The 18150-nt window shown below is 40.6% G+C and overlaps 1 protein-coding gene across 1 annotated transcript in view; it reads left to right on the top strand.

The window, feature by feature from the left end:
- Positions 1-18150, top strand: part of NOF1 (U3 small nucleolar RNA-associated protein) — a 48992-nt gene that overhangs the window by 11861 nt on the left and 18981 nt on the right. Inside the window, exons 6-9 of the mRNA XM_077389184.1 lie at positions 3531-3654; positions 5188-5288; positions 5444-5572; positions 17993-18073. Coding sequence (XP_077245299.1) covers positions 3531-3654; positions 5188-5288; positions 5444-5572; positions 17993-18073 — 435 coding nt within the window. The remainder of the gene's footprint in view (positions 1-3530; positions 3655-5187; positions 5289-5443; positions 5573-17992; positions 18074-18150) is intronic.

The following is an 18150-nucleotide window of genomic DNA, read 5'->3' as shown; positions in this document are numbered from 1 at the left end:
GAATACAACATGCTTTCTTACAATGCCATGATCAAAGGATGTGCAAGGCACGATGAGCTCTTGGAAGCCGAAAATCTCTTCAATAGGATGAGGTTTAGATCATTGTGTCCCAGCCTTTTGACTTTTGTTAGACTTCATGGGGTTTCAACATCATTTCCAGATATAGATTTGATCAGGAAAATCCATGGTATCATCATTAAAGTTGGGGTTTCCTTGGACATTTATGCCAGTACTTCCCTGGGTTATGTTTATTTTAAGTGTTTATGCATCGATGATGCAAGGGTGGTGTTTGATGAGATGGACGAAAGTGAAGTGGTAGTATGGAATTCTATGAATTTTGGGAAAACCTTTCCTAGAAATGCTTTTTGAGAGAGTAAACCCAATGAATTTACCTTTGTGGCTCTAGTCACTTCTGCTAGTAACATTGTAAGTTTATTGCACGGTTTACAGTCCATAACCAGATTGTATTGGCGGGTTTTGGTTCAGAGCCTTTCATTTCTAATGAAGATATAAATTTGTATTCGAAGTGCGGGATCCTCGACGAGGCTCCCGATTTACGATTTACGGGAGAGATGCTGTGTCTTGTACCTATACTTGAGTTGTACCTTGCTAATAGAAAGGACCCAGTTATTTGTTTGATTGTTGAAAATAGGTCCGAGAGGCCACTTTATTTCATATGGGGTTTATAATTTACTTCACTATAAATTACATCATCGTTATTTTACTTTGTAGTTAAAATTCTTTAGAGAAAAAAAAGGTACATCGAATGTTATAGTTTGATTACTTTTTATATCTGAATAAGATGATCATGCTGAGTTGAGCCAATAGTCACCTTGGCTTCACAGTCTAGCTGGTGATTTTGGCTTGGCTGACTTTTTTTTTTGTCTTGTTGTATCTTTTTCATGCTACTAAAATAATGCAGACACTTCTTTATGCAAGACATGCACTATTGCTGTTCAATGAGAGAAGCCCACCTATCGGATGAATATGATTATATTATATTTCATAAAATTAAAATTGATCCTTAATATTCATTGAAATTGACACCTCATTTTGTTAGCTGATAAATTTCTTCTATTTGTCAGCAAAAGAACACAAATACAATTTCCAGGAAAATACATGATTGCATCCAAATAGTGTAAAATTGTGTTTTTGGAAAATGGATGCCACCCAAACAACATAAAACCTAATCCACATAGTTTAACTTCATTTTTTTAAAAAAATCGGTAAAATTTTAAACTTTCAGCGAAAGCAAAAATCAGCACATCCAAGCGCCCCCTCTCAGAAGTCTTCTTTGCTACCACCTTGAATCTTGAAATGATCTCCTAGATCAAACCTGCACTGATGCCTATGTATTGCATGCAAATTATTAGGAACTCACAAAAAGTAGAAAACTTACTAGATGATTGATCAATCACAAAAACGATCAAATAGTTTGGCACAAACAGTGCTAGAATGGTATACAACAATGATTTAATCAAAGTAGGGTAGGGTTCAGAAACCACTCAGAAGAACTCCTAATATAATTAACATCGAAACTTCACACCCGCACGCGCACACACACCCGCACGCGCACACACACACACACACACGCACACGCACACACACGCACACACACCCACACACACACCCACACACAATTTTAAAACCCTTCTTTGATCCTAACCTTTGTGGTAGGTGCCCATAGAAATAGAGCTTGATTTCTCTTTTGGAGAAGCCCAGAAGGAAGTAGGTGTATTACTTGTTGTTCAAGGAAACCTAGAAAGCTATCTCCTTGAACAATAAAACTTCTAAAATAAACTTCCTACTCGCTAAATAAAATCAAGGACTTGTTCCCCTGAGATACCAGTTTTACAACGTGGAGAATTTTCAAATTAGAAAGATCTCAAGTTTTGACCTGAAAATGTTATTCATGTTTTCCTTTCATAGAGTCCATACCAATTTTACAATGTGGAAAATTTTGAAATTAGAAAGATCTCAAGTTTTGATCCAAAAATATTATTCATCTTTTCCTTTCATAGGGTCCAGTAAACTTTACCGTAAACTAGAGTAAAAAGTAAAAACCACAAAAAACCATTATCGGTCACAGTGAGTTAGTTTTTCAGTTTTCTTGTGAAGAATAGAACCATCTAGTGCCTACTAGTGTTGTCACTATGGTCCGTGAGCTTGATCATGGTTTTAAATTTCGGCCGAAATACCGAAATTTTGGATTTTGGATTTCGGCAGAGACCAACACCGAAAGTACATAAATCCGAAATTTCGGGGTTGAAATTTACAAGATTTCCACCGAAATTGCCGAAATTACCGAAATTTCCACCGAAATCTTGTAAAATACCGAAATTGTTTTCCTAAATTTTATATGATTTCGGCCGAAACCGAAAAATTTCGGTTTCAGTTGTGGCCGAAACCGACATTTAAAACCTTGGTTTTGATCTCCTTTGTGTTTACTATTAAATCCTGACCGATTATCTTCTTTGATTGAATCATCTGTTCAGAATTATGATCTTTTTTTTTTTGAGGTTTCCTTGCTTAATTTGCTCTCAATCTACAATGGGAAAGATTTGGTGTTTCGGCTTGTTAAGTTGAAGAGGAATATGAAATCACATTCTGTTCGTGTAACTTGAACATCACTTGTGCATAAATGAAACTCCTCTGTTTTTTTGCAAAGATGAACTGTTTTGACTGCCTATTCTAAAAAGGTGCGAAATTCTCTCAAATGTGGACTTTTGATGGATAATATTTCTTTCTAAAATTCGAGGAATTTGTCTGGTTGGGTGGTGTTCATGACTTCATGTCTCCATAAACATTGGGCAGGCTTGTGCCTAATACAGGATCTGCATCATTAATCATATTGTCCAAAGTCCTTTTAAGTGACACCATGATGCATTTTCTTTATTTTAAGATTTTCTCTTTCCTACGTGAATTTCATTAAAGGCAAAAAGCTACACTAGCCAAGGCTAACACAGGAAGAAAAGCAAGAAGAAAAATAAAAGAAAAGGAAAGGGAATGAGACAAGAAAAGGGCGGTCTAGTGAATGAGGCTCCCGCCATTGCGGGGTCTGGCGCAACTTCCAATTCATTGGTGGACGAAGAAATGAGCTAGCCACTCCTCGAGAATAAAAAAACTAGGGTGGTCATAGATCAGGCTTTTGGAAAAGAAGAGATCGAATGCGCCAATGTCAATGCACGACCGATTGAGAGATTGGATTAATTACACCCGCTAGAGATTCACTTAGTGGGAAGGCAGATGCGGCCAATTCAATTCGACCGTACGCAGCCTTACCCCTGCTTTGCGGAGAGGCTGTTTTCGTGTTTCGAACTTGTGACCTCCAGGTCACAATGGAGCAAGCTTACTGTTGCGCCAAGGCTCACCCTCTGGAGGGAGACTAGAAAGATAGCAAAATAAAAAGAATTACAATCTCAGCATCTCGTGCCAATTCATCATTTTTTACTATCTAAAAGCTGGTTGTTGACAATTTGATAGTTATAGTCTCTATCGATTTTGATGGTGCATTTCCTTTCCCTTTGTAGGAGGTTGGATCTGATTCAGCCTATGGCCTTAAAATGAGGTTGTATAAGCACTGGCTAGATGTTTACAATGCTTCAGGGTGCAGGGATTTTCATTCATCTAAGCAGAGGCTATTCTTTTCAACTTGTAAGTTAAGCTAATCATTTCCGACTGATGCATCTTTTATAAAGAAAAGAAAAACTTTTTTTTTCCACTTTTGGCATCTTAAGCATCTTTTGGATACTATCATTCAAAAAAAAAAAAAAAATCTCATCTTTTGGGTAATTTTTTTTGAATGGTATCTTTTGGGTACTATCATTAAAAAAACACCATCTTTAAAAAAAAACCATCTTTTGGGTACTGTACTTAGTAACTTTGGATGATATGGTGGAGGGAGAGTTGACGCTTTTCCTTGCTGAATTTAGAATAAATGATTTCTAGAGGTGATTGTTCGACTGGGGATCATTCATCCTGGGTTATCTTAGAAATGATAAAACTCTTGTCTTTTGATGGGCGGGTAGATGAACTGCTTGGTAGATTGGAGGATAGGGCAAGGATGGGAGGTGCAATTGTGGTAGTAATAGTGAAGTAAAATTGGGGGTTGTGGAGTTTCAAAGTTGAGTCTATTAGAATTAACCTGTTTTAAAGACTTCTTTCCTGTGTTAGTCTTAGTCATGGTTTTAAATTTCGGCCGAAATCTGAAATTTCGGATTTTGGTGGGGATCGAAACCGAAATTTGCCGAAATTTCGAATTTCGGAAATTTCGAGAATTTCGGTCTGAAATTTCGAGAAAATGGTTTTTGTTTTAAAAAAAAAAGAATTGTTACAAAATTTCGGCTGAAATTTCGGAATTTTGGTCTGAAATTTCGAACTCAAGTACCAAATTTCGGCCCGAAATTTCGGATTTCGGTCGTATCCTTAATTGGTACCCAAACCGAAATTTAAAGCCTTGGTCTTAGTTACCATCAATGCTTGCATGCCACTATATGTCTTTTCTTATTCTGCATTATCTGTGTCCTGCTAAATAGTAACATATGTTTGCCCCTTTTTCTTATTCTGCATTATTTGTGTCTTGCTAAATAGTAACATAGGTTTGCCTCTTATATTTTTAACTTTATATTTTTAAGTTACTGCCTGCTAAATTTACATTTTTACATTTCTGTTGTTTCGTGCCTGCTAAACTTTCATTTTTACAGTACTGTTGTTTCAATTTGATGATGATCCATAGGCCATATAATTTTATCAGTTATCATTATCTTAAAGAGGTTTAAGTGTGGAGTATTATATCATTGATTTTGAAATATTAGTTTTTACATTTTACAAATGAGGCTAGTATTAGTAAAAAGATATAAAGCAATAAAAGCAGTCAATCAAATGTTGACTCAAGTGTAAATTTCACTCTTTCGTCCACCGTTAATTCATTTTTCTACGGACATGCCTATCCAGATCTAATGCTCACATCCTGAAATGTTTTTTTCCATGTTTTTTGGTGGTCAACCCTCATTTCATGTTCTTTCAAGGGTATTAATTTACACTATGGTTACTAAAATGCTACGATTTGACATCAACCATGTCAATTTTTTGTTTTGTTTTGGACTTTCATCTATTTAATTCATGCATATATTGGAGGGATAAAGTGACTAATGTGGTGATTTCATACTTGGTGTCTACCTGTTATAGGCAATAGCTATCGTGATGTAATGCACTGTAACAAGAAACCCTTTTATCTCAAAGGCAAGGAAGAAGATTCAAGTATCATGGATGCATACATTATGCATTCTGTATGTGAAAATCCTCCCCCTCCTCCTCCTCCTCCTCCTTTTGAATGGAATGTGAAAATCCTTCTTTGTTGTCGTGCCCTAGAAATTTTTTAATTGTTGCCTGGGAAATCCATCTTTCTTTTATTACTGACAAGGTTCTCGGAATTTTCCTGTAGCTGAATCATGTTTTTAGAACCAGAGATCTTGTGAAGAAGAATGACTCGAAGTTGGCCAAGCATCAGGAGAATAATAAGGAAACTTTAAGTGTTGAAGGGTTCCTTGACCATGGGTTTACTCGTCCTAAGGTACGGCTGATTGCAATATTATACTGTGTTTGATATTGGTTGACCATCAAATGTCAAATAAGATTTAAAGTTTAATTTATTAAGAATTGCAAGGGTTTTGTGTGAAATATGGAGCTGCATTGGCTAAAGTTCCAACCCTTGGATATAGGAAGGGTTGTTTATTTGTTTCCGTCAGTTGTGACGAAACTGAAAATGTTTGGTAGATTATTGTTGCTCATTCAGAAGTTAAAGCTTTGTACTTAGTGGTAGTAAGCGGCAACGTCTTAACCATGAGTTTCTTTATCAATTGATTGGTTTTTCAAGTAATCATTATTGTCTAGTTGCTATTTAAAAAATAATTATAATCTTGCTTTTGACTAGCTCGCTCTTGCAAAAAAAAGAAGAAAGCAATGATTACAGTCTTGCTTTTGACGAGCTCGCAGTTGCGGTTATAGTAATTGCCCCCTTGCTTTCCTTTTATTTTTATTAAAGCAGTTGTCTTCTTCTTCTTGTTTTTTTTGAATGGTAAAAGCAGTTGTCTTTTTATCGTTGGTTTCGATCCGATTTCAATATGTTCTTATTTTTTTGAATGTCAAATTAAGGTTCATAGTATACTACTTTGGAACCCCCAAAGGATTCTTCACCAGAGGTCTGAGACAGAGTGACCCTCTCTCCTCGTTCTTATTTGTAATCGTGGCAGAAATCCTAAGCAGGAAGATTGTGAAAGGAAAAGACCAATGTCTGATTGAAGGCTCGAAGGTGGGCCCGTCAATATTTGGAAATTTTTCATCTGCAGTTTGCAAATGATACTCTAGTATTCAGTAGCCCTGCTATGGAGAAGGTTCTCAACTTGAAGTCGATCCTTTGGTGTTACGAGCTGGCGACGGGCCAATGATCCAATTTCCTTAAGTCTTATGGAATTAATGATTCAGACGAGGCAGTTGAGGATAAAGCTGGGCTTCTTCGGTGCTCAGTAGATAAGTTCCCATAGAAATACTTAGGCCTCCCGTTGTGCAAGGGCAGACCACGCAAGAGGGAGTGGGAAGCGATTGTTGAAAGGGTAGAGAAGAGGCTGGACACCCAGAAGCAGAATATGGCCACTTTGGGGGGAGAATTATCTTCATTAAGGAGGTTCTGGCTAACATCCCTATCTATCAACTATCGGTATTCAAGTGCCCGATGAGTGATAAATCGAATAGAACAAATTCTAAAAAGATTTCTGTGGGGAGGCACGGATGTTTTTTTTTTTTTTTTTGAATATTGTGGGGAGGCACGGATGATAAAAAGAAAATGCATTAGGTAAAATGGGAGGAGGTCTATAAGCCCGTGAAGGAGGGTGGGTTGGGTATAAGAAGAGTAAAGTGTGTTAAAAATGCTATGATGGGGAAATGACTTTGGAGATTCTGGGAGGGACGGAGTCACTTTTTTTTTTTTTTTTTTCGAATGATAAAGATAATTTTATTGAAAACAGGGACTCGGGTGATCGAGAGCAAGTATGGAAGTACTTCAGGTGGTTGGGGCTCAAACAACAAATTCAGGCACAAAGGAGTAACGGTGTGAAGGGATATTTTTTAGATAAAGTTATAAATTCAATGAAGGGATATGGTTCAGACTTCAGAGTATACTCTGGTGACATGATTTGATTTGGGAAGGATTGGTGGTGCTAGGAGACCGCATTGAAGGATGTCTTTCTAGACATTTTTGCAGTGGCAGGGGATAAGGATGTGTTTGTGAGGGACTGCTTTGAGCGGGTGGATGGAAGGATTTCATGGAAAGTTGACTTCGGAAGAAATTTATTTGACTGAGAAGTAAATAGGGTACAAGTCGGCTGGAGATGTTGGATAAGTGTTAGGTTTTGGACCTGGTGCTCTTCCAGTATTTTTAATGTCAAATCGTTTTACCTCCAACTTTCCCCTAGCCTTGGGCCTTCACCTGTAGCTAGAGTGGGAGCACCTCCAAGTGTATGTGCCTTTGGGTGGACAGCCTTCCTCGATAGGATCCTAACAGTTGACCACCTCCATAGCTGCCATATGATGATAGTGGATCATTTTGCCGTGTGTGTGGAGGCAGGTGAGTCGGCGGATCATCTGTTCATTCATTGTAAGATGGCCAGAGAGGTGTGGAGCAGAATTTTGGTTAGATTTGGCATATCCTAGGTCTTTCCGTCTAGACTTTCGGATCTTCTAGATGGCTGGCCCTCTGCCCCTTGGAGGAAAAAAAGGCAAGATCCTTTGGAAGGTGGTCTTACTCGTGACATTATGGGCTTTATGGAAGGAAATTAATGCAAGAGTATTTAAAGGCTATGTGAAGAGCAAAAGGCTATGTTAAGAGCAAAAGGGCAATAAAAAAAGCTCCCTCCCTAGGGCGTCGGCCTAGGGAGGGAGGCGATTTCTCCCTCTCGTCTTCCTCTCTCTCCCACGTCTTCCTCTCTCTCGTCTCGCTCTCTCCCCCTTTCTCTCTCGCTCGTTTCCCTCTCTCACTCTCTCTCTCCATTGCTAGCCCTCTTTTTACTGTCTCTCCCATGGTTGGCAAAAGATAGCCGCGGAGGCCAGATCTGGAACACGGCTTTTTTGTGGTGGCTAGATCTAGGGCTGTGGAGGCAGGATCTGGGCCCATGGAGGTTGGATTGGGAGCCGTGGAGGCCGGATTTGAAGCCATGGAGGCTATGAAGCTAGATATGGAGCCGGAGAAAACCGTGAAGGTTGCCGGTGGCCGTGAAAGGTCGTGTGGTGCTAGACCTGGAGCCGTGGAAGGCCAGCTATAGGCAGTGCGAGGTCGTAGAGGCCGTGGATTATTGGATCCGGGGGTCATGGAAGGCCGGGGGCCATATATAGGGCGGAATGGCCGGAGCTGGGCTCGAGAAGGCCGGATTTAATGGTGAAAGGGCCGGATCTAGTTAGGGTTGATGGAGAAAATGGATGGGGGAGTCGTTGGAGGCTGTGAAAGGGGCCGATGTAAGGAAAATGGTGTTCGGATTCAGGGGAAAAGGAGGAGGTTGGATATGGAGGTGAGGGAGGTTGCGGATAGCGGTAATGAATCTTGTAGGGTTAAGGTTTGAAGGAGGAGGAAGAGGAGGAGAGTTTTAAGGTTATTAGGGTTAGGGTTGATTGGAGAAGGAGGTGGGGGAGTAGTATAGTCTTTAGGGTTGTTGAGAGAAAGAATTAGAGAAGAAAAGTGAGTTGGAGAGATGATCTCCCCCTCACTAATATATTTATTAATAATGGAGAAGCATAATTACATCTATGCCCTCAGGCTTATTACATATATCAAATTATATCCAACACTCCCCCTCAAGCTGGAATGTAGATATTGTACTTTCCTAGCTTGCTACAAATATCATTCAACTTTGACTTAGGCAAGGGTTTTGTAAATATGTCAGCTAACTGGTCCACAGATCGAGTAAAAAAAACCTGTATCTCTCCTTTATGAATTTTCTGACGAATAAAGTGGCAATCCACCTCTATATGCTTGGTTCTCTCATGGAAAACATGATTGGTGGCTATGTAAATTGCAGCTTTATTATCACAATAAAGCTGCACTGAAGAAGAACAAGGAAAACCAGTCTCCGCCATGAGGGAACGTAACCAAAGGAGCTCCCCACTAGTATAGGACATAGCTCGATATTCTGCCTCAGCACTTGACTTCGAAACAACTTCTTGCTTTTTACTTTTCCAAGACACCAGATTGACCCCAACAAATGTACAGTAGCCAGTGGTTGATCTCCTATCTGCTGGAGATCCTGCCCAATCTGCATCACAATAGCCTTCTATTCTGACATGTCCATTTTTCTTGAATAATAGTCCTTTCCTTGGTGCTCCTTTCAAATAACGGAGAATCTGAACTACTGCCGCCCAGTGAGAAGTACGAGGAGCACCCATGAACTGACTGACTACTCCAACTGCATAGGAGATATCTGGGCGAGTAACTGTAAGATATATTAGCTTGCCAACTAATCGTCTATATCTGCCAGGGTCTTCCAACATATCTCCTTCCTCTGGAATAAGTTTCACACTAGGATCCATAGGCACAGATATAGGCTTTACTCCAAGATTTCCTGTTTCTTCTAGTAGGTGTAACACATACTTTCTCTGTGATAGAGATATTCCTTGAGAAGAATAGGCCACCTCTATCCTTAGAAAGTATCTAAGTCGACCTAAATCTTTTGTAGCAAACTCTGTCTGTAAGAAACTCTTCAACCTTTGAATTCCTCCCGAGTTGTTTCCTGTAATAATGATGTCATCAACATACACAATCAGAAGGATGCATCCTGCAGAGGATTTATGACTGAATACTGAATGGTCTACTGCACACTGTCTAAGACCAAAGCGAATAACAGCCTCACTAAATCGACCAAACCATGCTCTTGGAGATTGTTTCAAGCCATATAAGGATTTCTTAAGGCGACAAACAGAGGAGGACATCTCCCCCTGAGCAGCATACCTTGGAGGCTGCTCCATGTAAACCTCCTCCTGTAGATCGCCATGCAGAAAGGCATTCTTCACATCAAGTTGATGCAGATGCCAACCATGATTAGCTGCCAACCCCAAAGATCTGAGTGTACCCCTTAGCAACCAGACGAGCTTTCAACCGTTCAACCTTGTCATCAGGTAAATACTTAATGGAGAGGACCCAACGACAACTAACTGGTCGAGTCCCAGCTGGAAGAGAAACAAGTTCCCATGTTTGGTTGGATCGAAGTGCCCCCATTTCCAGATCCATAGCAGCTCTCCAGCCAGGATGTTCAAGAGCCTCCTGTAATGATTTGGGTAACTCGACAGAGGACAAGGAAGAAACAAAGGCTTGAAAAGAAGGCGTTAGTCGATCATAAGAAACAAACTGAGAAATAGGATGGGCTGTAGAATGAGACCGAGGACGAGAGGCAATGGGAGAATCAGAAGTAATAGCAGATGATGGTAAAGAAGATACCTCAGTAGGCATGAGTGGGACCTCGACTGTAGCAGACGATGGAGGATGAGAAGGAGGTGGAGGCTTCGTCTGCTGCACCCGTCGCTGATATTCTTTTGTAACGGGTGGGTGAACCACTGGAACTGAAGAAGAGGGTGCCGATTCTGAGTGTGGCACAGGCTGGAGTGGTACCTGGACAGGGTCAGCAAGCGAAGGAAGAAACAAGGGTACCTCATCTGGGATGGAATTTGGAGCAGGAGGAGTCGAAGGCCCAAAAAACGGTTCTGATTCAAAGAATGTTACGTCGGCGGAGACAAACCATCGTCGTAAACGAGGACTATAACAGCGATAACCTTTCTGAGTCCTAGAATAACCCAGAAAGACACAACACTCTGACCGAGGATCAAGTTTGTCCCTACTAGGTGTAATAACCGGTAAAAATATATATATATATATAGTCACTATGCAAGATTACTATGCAGAAATACTATGCAGAATACTATTCAAAACTACTATTCACAGTAGGACCCACCAAGTACTATTCACAAACGGGTCCCACATCAGCGGGCCCCACATCAGTAGGTCCCACATCAGCGGGCCCCACACAAGTAGGTCCCACATCAGCGGGCCCCACACAAGCGGGACCCAACACCGGTCAAGCACGCTGTTACGAGTCAAGCCCGCCACCAACGAAAATAAACTAAAATAATAATTAAATAATAATTAAATAATATTATTTTACTATTTAAAGTACTATTGAAAATAATTAAATATACTTAATTATTATTAAATAGCCTTTACTATTCACGCAGCAGCCTTTTACTATTCACGCAGCAGCCTTTTACTATTCATAAATAATTAAATAATAGCCTTTACTATGCACAAAAATGCCTATAAATAGAGGAAGAGAAGAAGAAGAAAAAGAAAAGAGAAAGAGAGAGGAAGAGAAGAAGAAGAAAAGGAGAGAGAGGAAGAGAAGAAGAAGAAGAAGAAAAAGAAAAGAAGAGTGAAGAAAGAGTAAAAGAGAGAGAGGGGGAAAAAGAGAGAGAAGAGAAGGAAAAAGGAAATCCACTATCCAGGTAAGTCTGTCAATAGTTATTTATTTCCACTATCCAGGTAAGTCTATCAAACAGTGAAATAACGGTGATATGGTTGGTTCTACCACCTATGGATAAAGCGTGCATATGAGGCGATAACTCGCTATAGATTATGCAAGTTTTATCATCTTAGGATAAAGCATGCATATGAGGCGATAACTCGCTATCGATTATGCAAACTTTATCATCATATTTGAACGGTGAAATGCTCGCATAGTAACCGTAAAGTAACATGCAGGGCCCACATGAATAGTACATACAGGGCCCACATGAATAGTAACATGCGGGGCCCACATGAATAGTAACATGCGGGGCCCACATGATCTTAAATTTGATAGAAAGAACACAGGGAATATTATCAGAAAGGAATTTGATAGAAAGAACACTGAACACAGGGAACATCAGAATTTGAAAAGGGTACTTCTCACGTTGCTTTCGTGAAATTCTCATCTGCACGATCCTTTCCACGTACATTCAGGCAAGTGAATATGGACTCGCTTCATAACGGTAATTCAGTGTAATTCCTATGATTATTTGATATGTGACTGTGTTAGAAGGTAAAAGTATCTTCAAAGGGAAAAAGCATCTTCAATACCATATTGCTTTAAACTTTCATTTCAGAAAGCAAAATTTGCATATTCATTTCAGAAAACAACATTGCATAAATTCTGCATGCCATTCTAGGTTGAAATGAAGGGAGGGAGGACTAAGGCAGACCCTTAAGATCCGAGATAGGACTAAGGCAGACCCTTAAGATCCGTGAGAGGACTAAGGCAGACCCTTAAGATCCAAGAAAGGACTAAGGCAGACCCTTATGATCCGTCCTTGGGCAAAAGCCAAAAGTTAGGACTAAGGCAGACCCTTAAGATCCAATAAAGGACTAAGGCAGACCCTTAAGATCCAAGAAAGGACTAAGGCAGACCCTTAAGATCCAATAAAGGACTAAGGCAGACCCTTACGATCCGTCTTTGAGCAAAGCCAAAAGTTACCCAGGCTGAGAGCGTACGACACCTGGCTAACAATGCATATTCGGGTGGAACCATATGGTGACCCAAAGGAAATCCTAGAAAGGAGCACGTCTCATTAGGGGGACGGGGGTTCCTTGATGGTCAATAGTTGCCGGCCAGAGTCAGGGTAATTGGGGAATTGCCATAATGGCCATAATGACCGTATGACTATTGGGGGAGAGAACATATTGGGAATCACAGTGAGGATGAGAGTTCATACAAAGTTGATTTATTTCCAAATTTGATTTATTTGAGAAAAACTGTATAGTTAAAAATGGATTCTGATATTGAGCATTGAAAATGTTTATGGTTATTGTACTGTTTCTTTTATGTCGTGAGCCTTTTTCCTTGCTCTTACGTTGCTACATTTCCCTCCACAGGATTAGTAGAAGAGGGAGCCTTCGCAAACGAAGACATATAAATAAAGCGGGAATGGGAAATAAATAGAGAGGGTGGAGTGACAGATGGGTCACCTGTCGTATTTAGACTCAGTTTAAGTATTTAATTTCGGACTGTAATAAATTTTATTTGGGATGCTAGGTCCTTAAATTGGAACAGTGGGTTTCATTATTAAGAATGCTTCCGCTGCTCATAAAGAAAAAAATCAGGTGAATTTGTCAAATAGGTGTAACGGCTTGGTTTTGAGAAAATCGGGTCGTTACAGTAGGTCCAAGAAGGTGAACGAAACAGACACACCCAAAGACGCGAGGGAGGAGAGGAAACGGCTCCTGTTGAGGAAGCAACAGACGAAAAGGAGAGGAACCACGAATGACAGAAGATGGGAGACGATATGCAAGAAAACATGACGTCAACACTGCCTCTCCCCAAAAAGATTTAGGGACTTGCATTTGAAACAAGAGCGTGCGAGTAACTTCAAGTAGGTATCTCAATTTTCTTTCGGCGACACCATTTTGTTGCGACGTATAGGCACACGAAGATTGATGAAAAATTCCATGACCTATAAGATAATCCTCAAAACCATGTGTAGAAGAGAAATATTCGCGAGCATTATCAGTACGGAGACATTTGATATTGCAATTAAACTGGTTATTTATTTCAACATGAAATTTCTGAAAAGCACTGAAGACCTGGGAGCGGTCTTTCAACAAATAGATCCATGTCATACGTGAATAATCATCAATAAAAACAACGAAATACCTAAAACCATTATTGAACACGACCCTAGAGGGCCCCCATACATTAGAATGAACTAAACTAAAAGGACTATCGACACGACTGAGGACTCGGGAAGGAAAGGACATCCGGTGATGCTTCCCAAGTTCACACGACTCGAACTGGAATGGAGAAATAGAAGATGGAACATAAGACGACTGCTGAAGGCGCTGAAGGGACGGATGACCAAGATGACAGTGCCATTGAAAGGCATCGGCGGATGTATGCAGGACTGTAGGAGAACGACTGCAGTCAAGGCGGTAAAGACCATCCACCTCACGACCCGATCCAATCGTCTTCCCAGTCGAAAGATCCTGAAAAACACAATACGATGGATAAAATGAGATGGAGCACTGAAGATTTTTCGTTAATTGGCTAACAAACAATAAGCTAAAAGGAGATTTTGGAACACATAAAACAGATTATAAATAAATATTAGGTGAAGGACAAATTGTGCCAATACCAGTGATGAGAGAAGTGGACCCATCACCAAGAGTAATGGTCTGAGTTCCTGTCAGAATGGAATGAAAAGAAGCAAGCTGAGAAGAGTTACCAGTATTGTGATTGGAGGCTCCCGAGTCAATAATCCAGAACCCGGAGCTAGAAAGTAAGGTCGTGGGTGAGCTACCTGGCTGAGCAAACCCAGCAGTATGATGAGAGGCATTCTGTCTGAACCGCTGCAGCTCCTCATAATATGATCTCGTGAATGTGAAAGGTTCATCAGCAGAAATAGAGACATGCAAAGAGGTCATACTGTCAGACGGACCGGGCACAGTGAGATGAGCTGACCGGCCTGTGCGAAGCTCTGGATGTAGTGTGTAGCATGTCTCAATCTGGTGGCCACCCCTATGACAATGACTACAATAAGGACGACCACGGCCAGCACCAACACGGCCACGAGCCCGAGTAGAGTAGCCACCTCCTCTAGGTGGTCGAGACCCACTAGAACTGTCAGAAGAAACTAGAGCTGCACTCTCAGACGGAAGGCTGGGAGATGGATCATCAAGACACTGCTGTGCTTGTAAATAAGTCTCCCGTAAGGAGGGAATAGTGCCCGAGCCAAGGACCTGCTGACGTAAGGACAGAAACTGGCCATAATGTGTCTCCAGGGACAGATCACCACGACAAAGACGCATCCACTCAGAGTAAGTAGAGCAAATACGTTGGAGATTCTCAACCCGAGAGTAAGTGTCAGCGGTATGATCCCAAATCTCTTTCGCAGAGGGAAAGAAAATCATAGTGGATGAAATGGCAGGCATCATGCTCTGCCATAGAAGACTACGAATCAAGGCATCTTCCATTTCCCAACGGGTGAAGGACGGGTCCGTACGTGGAGGGGGGTTATGACGAAGAAAACTGACCTTACCTCTCCCAAGGAGATAGGTCTCATTTGCAACTTTCCAGGGAAGATAGTTAGTTCCATCAAACTTGGCAATATTCAACTGTGGGTATGAACCCTCCACAGGTGCCAAGGAAGGGGGAGACAATGAAGAAGGGACCGACGGTGTGGTAGAAGCATGAGTCTCAGTGGTCATGCCAAGAGATGGATCAACGATGACAGGAGGATCCATCAAGACAACAAAGATCAAGAAACAAAGAAACCACAACCAAGGGCTCCAACGGGGAGACGTAGAGAAGATGAAGAAGAACTAACTAATCCACCAGGAAGGTCATAGAAAAAGCGCACAAGAAAGGACCAAGTTCATAGAGAGACCCATATAGAGACTAGGAAGATGCCGAAGACGGAGTAAGAAGAGAGAAATCTAGCACATCAAAGAAAGAGGGAAATAAATAAGGCTTTTAACAAAGAAATCCAAACACGGCTTGGGTTTTCAGGGTGGCGCGAGTGGGTTTGAGGAGGGGCAAAACGCGAACTGTTTGGGTTTTCAGGGGGGGCGCGAGTGGGTTTGAGGGGGGGGCAAAAAGATGAAATCTGTTTTGGATATGGGGAAGTTAGGGCTAGATTTAGGACTTGGGAGAGATGAAGATGAAAATGAGGAAGGGGTTAGGAAGAGATAAAGAGGAGGATGAGGAAAGGGGTTAGGGTTGAGGAATGGAGAAGATTGAGGCTAAGGGGTTTCCCTAGGGATCAAAAACCCTAAGGCTCTGATACCATGTTGAGAGAAAGAATTAGAGAAGAAAAGTGAGTTGGAGAGATGATCTTCCCCTCACTAATATATTTATTAATAATGGAGAAGCATAATTACATCTATGCCCTCAGGCTTATTACATATATCCAACTATATCCAACAAGGGTTATGGTTTAGGGTTAGGGCTAGGAGTATACTTTTGGATGGGATGATTTTTGGGTTAGTTGAAGTAGGTTTTGGAGAAGATGGTGGAAGAATTTGATATATTTTTAATGGGGAGCCGTCGGTTTTTGGTGGTGGTTCGAGGTAGAAGCCGCCGGAGATCGGATGATGATGTTGGGTGGTTGGCTGTCGTGCACGATTAGGGGCGCACAATAGCTCTGGGCCTTCGCGCGGGATTTTTGAGAATCAAATTTGCAGTGGATTGCAGTGGAGAAATCGGTGTGACGTGGCAGGTCACTATCTTGACTTGGGGGTCCCACAAATTTGGCACTTTTTGCTGGATTCGATTAAATTGAGGCTATTGGGTAATGTGAGGGGTAATGAGTTTTTCTTTTGGGCCAAGGAGAATGCTCCTAGGCAATTCATACTATGTAGATCTAGTGGGACTACTGGTCCCCATTGTAATTTTGCTGGTATGAATATATTTGTCAATTTTCAAAAAAAAAAGAAAAAAGGCTATGTTAAGAGCGTCAATGTAGTATTTACACAGGTAACAACATTATCTATTGCATGGGTTAAGGACCCCTGGCTTCAGATTTATATTGACCTATGACCTATGGCATGACTGGAGGCGACCTATGGCACGACTGGAGGGAGAGGTGCAGCTCGAGCATATCGATAGCCTATCCCCAGCTTGGGGGATAGTGAAGAAGTTTTTTAGGTTTTTCCAAAACTAAAAACGCATGTTGTATCCCTATATATATCGCATATAAACATGATGGGCCTCATCACATTAAGTAGAGTGACTTTAGTGATAGGCCCCATCCTTAGAGCATCATTCCAACATATCTAATTTTTTTTCTTTCACCTTCTTCATGAAAATTTTCTAAAGGATTCATTAGCCAACCCCAACTAGTTTGGGACAAAGGCTTAGTTGAGTTGAGTTGTTTTGGCCGGGCGGCGGTACAATATATTAAGGCAACATAGGAAATCTTATTTATTATTGGAATTTCCCAGACAGTCCTGCAAGCACTCTCATCTCCACTCTAGTAGTTGCTTTATTATTGTAAAATATAATGCATGTTCAATTTTGATTGGTGGCATGGATAAATAAGTGTAATGTTTCCCTAATGTATTTAGGCTCCTGATATTGGCACTGCCATGTTTTGATAATTGCACTACCTCATCTTGTCTTTTATTATTTAAACAGCTGTCATAGGTTATTACTGTTCTCAAAAGGCTATCAGAAGCCAACTAAAAAAGAAATGACAAGCTAAGTTTGTGCAATTATTAAAACATGGTAGTGCCAATATCAGTAGCCTTTGTTTATCTCTCTCTCTCTCTCTCTATATATATATATATATATATATATATATATATATATATATATATATATCTGTGTGTGTGTGTGTGTGTGTGTGTGTGTGTGTGTGTGTGTGTGTTCGTTCCCGTGCCGCCCACCCAGCCAGAAAGTTCGCATTGTATAGTTTCATGCATATTTGATAGATAATATTTTAATCCGTAATGCATTCTTGTATTGAACATTGTATGTATGTTCCCGTGCTGCCCACCCAGCCAGAAAGTTCTCAGTCTGTCCATGCTCCATTGCAAATATTTTAATCCGTAATTCATTCTCTTCTTGAACATTCCTTGAAGCTATGTCCTTTTGGTAAGTTGTCTAGGTCCATAGATTGACTGCTGATACCCTGAACTGCTGTTTTTAGAAGCTCTTTTTCATTGTTTCTCAGAAAGATTGATTTTCCTTATATTGTCATATGCATAGGGACATGTATCCTTGGTTTGAGACAATATCAGTCTTATATGCTTTAAATGCATGTTATGTGCCTTAACTTTTGTGTCTGAACCCCTTTTATACTATATTCTTTTGGTAGATTTAGTCTTCTAATGTTTCTGGTTTCTTCCAAACATTCTATGTTGCTTTCCTTAATTATATTACATTTTGTTGGACCCACAAATTTTATTGATCATTTGTATGGTCTCATGCAGGTGCTGATTCTATTGCCACTTAGAAGCATTGCATTACGCGTGGTTAAGAGGCTAATACAACTGACGCCTTCATCACACAGAGTATGTTTAATCTTGTATTTTGTTTTGTAATTGCCTCTGGTCATTTCAAAATGTTGATTGATTGGGCAAGTTCAAAA

This window comes from Tasmannia lanceolata, unplaced genomic scaffold (genome assembly GCF_043159265.1).
Source record: "Tasmannia lanceolata isolate RefF3 unplaced genomic scaffold, GAP_Taslan_0.1 ptg000008l, whole genome shotgun sequence".
NCBI lineage: Eukaryota > Viridiplantae > Streptophyta > Magnoliopsida > Canellales > Winteraceae > Tasmannia > Tasmannia lanceolata.
The sequence above is the reverse complement of the archived record's forward strand: the minus strand, read 5'-3'. Positions and strand labels throughout refer to the sequence as shown.